This window comes from Arvicanthis niloticus, chromosome 20 (genome assembly GCF_011762505.2).
Source record: "Arvicanthis niloticus isolate mArvNil1 chromosome 20, mArvNil1.pat.X, whole genome shotgun sequence".
NCBI classification, from domain to species: Eukaryota; Metazoa; Chordata; class Mammalia; order Rodentia; family Muridae; genus Arvicanthis; species Arvicanthis niloticus.
This window is the reverse complement of record NC_047677.1, coordinates 40,073,116-40,078,394: the sequence shown is the minus strand read 5'-3', so window position 1 is coordinate 40,078,394 and position 5,279 is coordinate 40,073,116. Positions and strand designations below refer to the sequence as shown.

The following is a 5,279-nucleotide window of genomic DNA, read 5'->3' as shown; positions in this document are numbered from 1 at the left end:
ATTCCTGTGCTTGGGCTGGTGAGTTCCTCCTCCTGGGGGCGTGGCTTAGGTCCTGTCTTTCCATGGGCTCAGGATGTTCACGTGGGAGGAATCTGGAGGAATGAGAACCCACTAATGTGCTCTCTTGATCAGACTTAACAGGTGTGCAGGGCAAAAGAGCCCCATCTGGACTCTCGGGTTTCAGTGCCTTCCCAGCATCCCTCACTCTCTTTCCACTGAGCATGGCCCCCTCCCATCTTCATATGCCCGGATTGGTACTGCCAAAAAAATGAGGCCCAGAGAGGGAATGCCTGCACTGGCCACCCAGCCTGTGGTCACATTCAGAGTCCCTGCTCAGCCTGGGTCAGAGGGCCTGTTTCCTGTAAGCCTTCCTCATCCCCACTGTCCCCAACACTACAATGTCATTGCTCAACCAGGAACCAAAGCACATTCCTGAGTGTAGACCAGCCCTCCCACCGGCCACAGTCCCCTAAGGCCAAAGCAGTGGTGGGGACAAGCAAATGCAAGGGTAGTTTATCTTCCCCTCCCTGTCCCTGGCTGGGATGTCCTGGTCAGGCATAGACCAGAATTCAAAGGCATCTCTGCAGATTCTCAAGACTTGGTATCATACTGGACTTGGCTGGGAAGGCCAGTTCTGGTGGCTCCAAAGGCCCTTACCCACGAAGTAACATTGGAAAGACAACAGAAAGGAAAGATCACTCAAGTCCCTCAGTCTCCAAAGAAGCTCTGGGATACAAGCCATGGGTCAGGGAGAGTGGGGGACACTTCACGCACCCTGGGTCCATAGAACTCTCCGACCAGTCCCATGGGGCATAAAACACTGACATACCATATCTCAATATATTAGCCTAGGGAAGCCTGCCTTCTCCCCTACAAATAAGGATTGAGGAATGACTGGCACCCCTTCAGCCCAACCTCTGTCTTCCCCAAGGAACCCCAGAGATAGAGACCATTAGGGCTCAGACATGGAGCACACTTATAGGAAAACCCTGCTTTTCCATAGGCAGGTTGGACGTACCAAGACTTTCTAGCCTCCTGGGACCCTCCTCTGGCCACTGGGTCCCTTCCATCAGGGACCCCAACTTGTGCTCACTTCTTGGGCACAAGTGACCAACTTTTACATGTCACCAAGCATCTCCTTACCTCATGGTCACAGCTGTGAGTTCTATAGACCTTGACACAGCACAAGGGACTGCCTTTAAAGAGTGTGTTGGCTAGTTTTATATCAACTCGACACAAGCTATTGTCATCAGAGAGGGAGCCTCAATTGAGAAAATACCTCCATAAGATCCAGCTGTGGGCAAGTTTGCAAGGACAGTTTTTAAATTAGTGATCGATGGAGGAGGGGCTAGCCTACTGTGGGTGGTGCCATCCCTGGGCTGGTGGTCCTGGGTTCTATAAGAAAGCAGGCTGAGCAAGCCATGAGGAGCAAGCCAGTAAGCAGTACCTCTCCATGGCCTCTGCATCAGCTCCTGCCTCCAGGTTCCTGCCCGGCTTGAGTTCCTGCCCTGACTTCCTTTGATGATGAACAGTGATGTGGAAGCCAAATAAACCCTTTCCTCCCCGAGTTGCTTTGCTCATGGTGTTTTATCGCACATTGCAGCAATAGAAACCCTGAGTATGACAAGGAGAGACATTGTACCTAACGGAGCTCTTCTGGGCTCATCCATTTTGAGCTGTGTTCCCCTCGAGGCTCTGTGGGTTTCCTATAGCTGGCGGACCTGCTTTTTTTTTTTTTTTTTTTTTTTTTTTTTGAACTGGGCCTCTTGCAAGACACGCTTGGATTTCACTCAGGGCTTGTGCTTGGAAAGTGACCTCAAGTACAGCTCTGGCCAAGTTGGCTTGTTTCTGACTCTTATGTCTACCCTCCTTCAGTTTTACCCTCTAAATGCTGGCCAATGAGAGCCCACATCTGCCCTGGGAGCATCTTCCTCCCCGCCCCTGCCCCCCCCCCCCCCTCCAGCTACCAGGTTGTTCCTTTGTCCCAGTTAACGGCAGGTCTGGGCGCCCTCTAGTGGCTGATATTGCAAGTGTTACTGCTTAGGACAATTTAGGTGTTCCTGTTTACCCCTTCCCCCTAACTCTCAGGCACACTCTGATCCCCCACTTAAAGGTTGATGTTAGCTTCATGACTAAGTGGTAAGTCTTAGGGATCCTGCCTCGTCATTCTCCAAACCCAGATGGCTCCATTTCATACACAAGACCCTAAAGCCCATGATACGGGAAGTCCAGCCCGTAAAGGCTTCCCGCAGCTTGGCGGTGGCCTCTGTTTATTACACTGCTCTGTCCCACCCAGGGGCAGCATGTTCTCCAGAGTCCCACTCTTGTTCTTGTTCCCACTCTCGTCCCTTGGCTGCAGGTCAGTCTTTCCCCTTCCGGGCACTCAGTAGCCAGCGGGCTCCCCGCCTTTTCTGGAGTCTGAGGCAGCTGCCCAACCGCCTGATGTTCGAACAACAGCCTGAACCACAGCGATGAAGGTGGGTGTGACTTCTGTATGGTGGTGCCGAGTCTTCAGACCTGTAGTCACCACCTGGGGGATGAGAGGGCAGGGCGAGTCTCAGCAAGGCCATAGATGTGACTGGAACTATTCCTGTACAGTCATGGGCCTCACAAACCCGGTTAGAACTATTTCTGGTCACGTGAGCAGGAAGAATTAGAGGCGCCTGAGCTTCTAAGGTCTCCTAGGAACTCCGTGTTCGGCTGACATTAAGCAAGGGATCAGGATGATCTATGCTGAGGGGCCTGGGGACCCTATGCCTTGGCCACGGGTCATTTGTCACTATTTGCTCTGTAGTGATTCAGAAGATGCCAGCCTCTAGGGTGTCCTCTCATCCCACACCATGATTCTGTTTCCTCACCTCCCAGCCTACCTGATCAATGTCTTTCTCTACCGTTGTGGTATTGGGCAAAAGCTGGTTGTGCAGCCGGGGCTCCTCCACGGCTCTCTTCACATCATATCCAAACCACAGGCTGTTGATGATGGCCTGGAGGAATAGGATAGGATAGCAAGATATCAGCATAGCCCAGGAGCAAGGGCAGGGAGTGATGGGGGCAGGAAAGGTCAGACAAAAGGCACATACCAGTGCGACGGATGTGGTGATCTGGGTACCGCCTGAGGCTCCGACCACCATCCGAACCTTGCCGTCCTTATCCACGATGATTGAGGGACACATGGATGAAAGGGGCTGCTTACCTATGTATGACCCATAGGAGACAGGGATGCTGGTCAGCTGCCTGGTTAGGGTACCAGTCCCCTCCCAACTCATGTCCTGCATTCCAGGATTCCCAGCCTGCACCTGGCATGATGAAGTTGGCTGGTGACGGGGCTACCCCGAACTGGTTGTTGAAGTTGGGTGAGCTGAAGTCATCCATCTCATCATTAAACAGGATGCCACTGACTCGAGAAAGGACCTTGGAGCCAAAGCTGAAAATAAGACAGCTCAGATAACAATATACACAACCCAGCCATTCCCCACCTGGTCCCCACCCACCTCAGGCCAAGAGCACTCACTAGGAGCCCCACCCCATCCACCCCCATGCTGGGCAGCTACTAAGGTGGGGCCTCTGTTTCCTGTTTCCCAACATGAAACAGGGAGGCCCTTATAGAAAATGAAGATAGCACCCAACCCACAGCTCCGGTCCCCGCATTGCCCAGCAGCTGCACAGCACCTACTAGAGGTTAATGGTACTGGTGGCGGCCACAGCACTGCCATCCTCCGAGACCACAGACAGGTGAGCAGTGCCCCCATCATCCGAAAGGTAGAATTCAGGCTCGTAGTAGGCAGCTGGATGAGTGGTTTCATCGGTGATTCGGGCTCGGAGGTGGGTAGCATAGACCTCAGAACTCATGTTGCGGATCACCTGCCGAGACCCCAGAGCTGGCCTGAGGAGGTTAGGAGGGAGGAGGGGGAGGGGAGGGAATACAACAGGGCTGTCCCAGCTGGTCTTAAGAAGCTCCAGCCTTGGATCTGACAACTTACCTCTATGGTAAACCAGGACCTCCCCAGGACCAGGGACAGCACCTCCTAAATCCGGCCTGACAAGATCTCTAACCTCCAGCTTGCGTCTGTCTGTCTGTCCCTCAAGCCCTTAGACCCTTGCCATGTTCCTACATGATTTGTGTAATTATTTATGGAACTTGTGCCACACGCTCAGAGCCGAGGAATCAGCAGGGAAGAGACACGCGGGTCTTGATCTGCGTGACACAGAGAGAACACCAGCGGGCAGGGAAAGTACTGGAAATGAGAGGCCAGGTGACAGGAATGGAAAAGGAGAAGCAGAGAGTATTCTAGTGGAGATGGTACCTAAAGAGCCCTGAATGAAACCTGAGGGGTAAGTGCAAAGGCCCTGGATAATGGAGAATGAACAGGATGAAGGGAGAGGATGCTGGGTACCACGCATCCATGATGTGAAGTCTGTAAAACTCGACTTTGGCTTTTTGCTATGAGCCACACAGGCTTGGGGGTAGAGGAGTAAGCAGGGCGGGAAACGTTTTCATAGGTTTCTTCTGGGGGTCCCAGAGAAGACTGTAGACAACCATGTGACGGATGTGAGGACGTCACTGTGGGTGGGAGAAAAAGACGGTGCCCTTGATGTTTTTGGCCTAGAGTTCTCATTCACTGGAAAAGTAAATATTAAAGAAGGAACAGATGTTGAGGCAGCCAAGGACTTGCTTGCTTTGGGGACACACACCCACAACACACTGAAGAGCTCTGCTTGGGTGTGTGGGCTCATGAACACAAGTTTATATGTGAAATTTACAGGCAAGGCAAAGATGCAAACACAGCATAGGCGCATGATGGCTGCTGAAAGCTATGGGCAAGAAAAGATGGGGAGGAAGAAGAAATGGGGACACAGCCAGAAAGAAGGGACCCTGGGACCTGTCATGTTTAGGCTAATGGCCAAACAGACTGTTCACCTGCAGGAGACTATCCCTGTCTTCCTAGCCATGCATCTATTGATCTATTGATCAATCCCCTCCCTGTTCAGAATCTATCTGTAAAGCTGTAGCAGGCTCCCCAGATATCCAGACTCTAGGAATAAAAGTATAGGGTTAAATCCTAACTATAATCAGTTCTAGTCACCCTGAAGCTCTGTCTAACTCCACCCACTGGCTGATTCTGGAACCCTGGAAGCTACAGGGCCAGGCAGACACCCCACCAGCCTGTGAGTCTCTGAATCTAAGGTACTCCCCAGATTTTCAGGTTCTATGATGGCAGGTACCATTCTTGCTCCCCTGCCCAGTGAAAATGTACAAACCCTGGATGTGCCCTTCCCCC

General features: G+C 52.3%; 1 protein-coding gene across 2 annotated transcripts in view; it reads right to left on the bottom strand.

Annotated features, from left to right (window-relative positions):
* Positions 1–2,227: 2,227 nt before the first annotated feature.
* The window catches only part of Ggt1 (gamma-glutamyltransferase 1), a 37,161-nt gene continuing 34,109 nt past the window's right edge, over positions 2,228–5,279 (bottom strand). The window contains exons 12-16 of one of the 2 annotated variants that reach the window (XM_034524533.2): positions 3,674–3,861; positions 3,297–3,424; positions 3,081–3,193; positions 2,871–2,984; positions 2,228–2,530 (exon numbers count right to left, since the gene is read on the bottom strand). In XM_034524533.2, coding sequence (XP_034380424.1) covers positions 2,384–2,530; positions 2,871–2,984; positions 3,081–3,193; positions 3,297–3,424; positions 3,674–3,861 — 690 coding nt within the window. In that variant the 3' untranslated portion in view covers positions 2,228–2,383. Of the gene's footprint in view, positions 2,531–2,870; positions 3,194–3,296; positions 3,425–3,673; positions 3,862–5,279 lie in introns of both variants that reach the window. The other variant, XM_076916540.1, reaches the window with a different exon arrangement.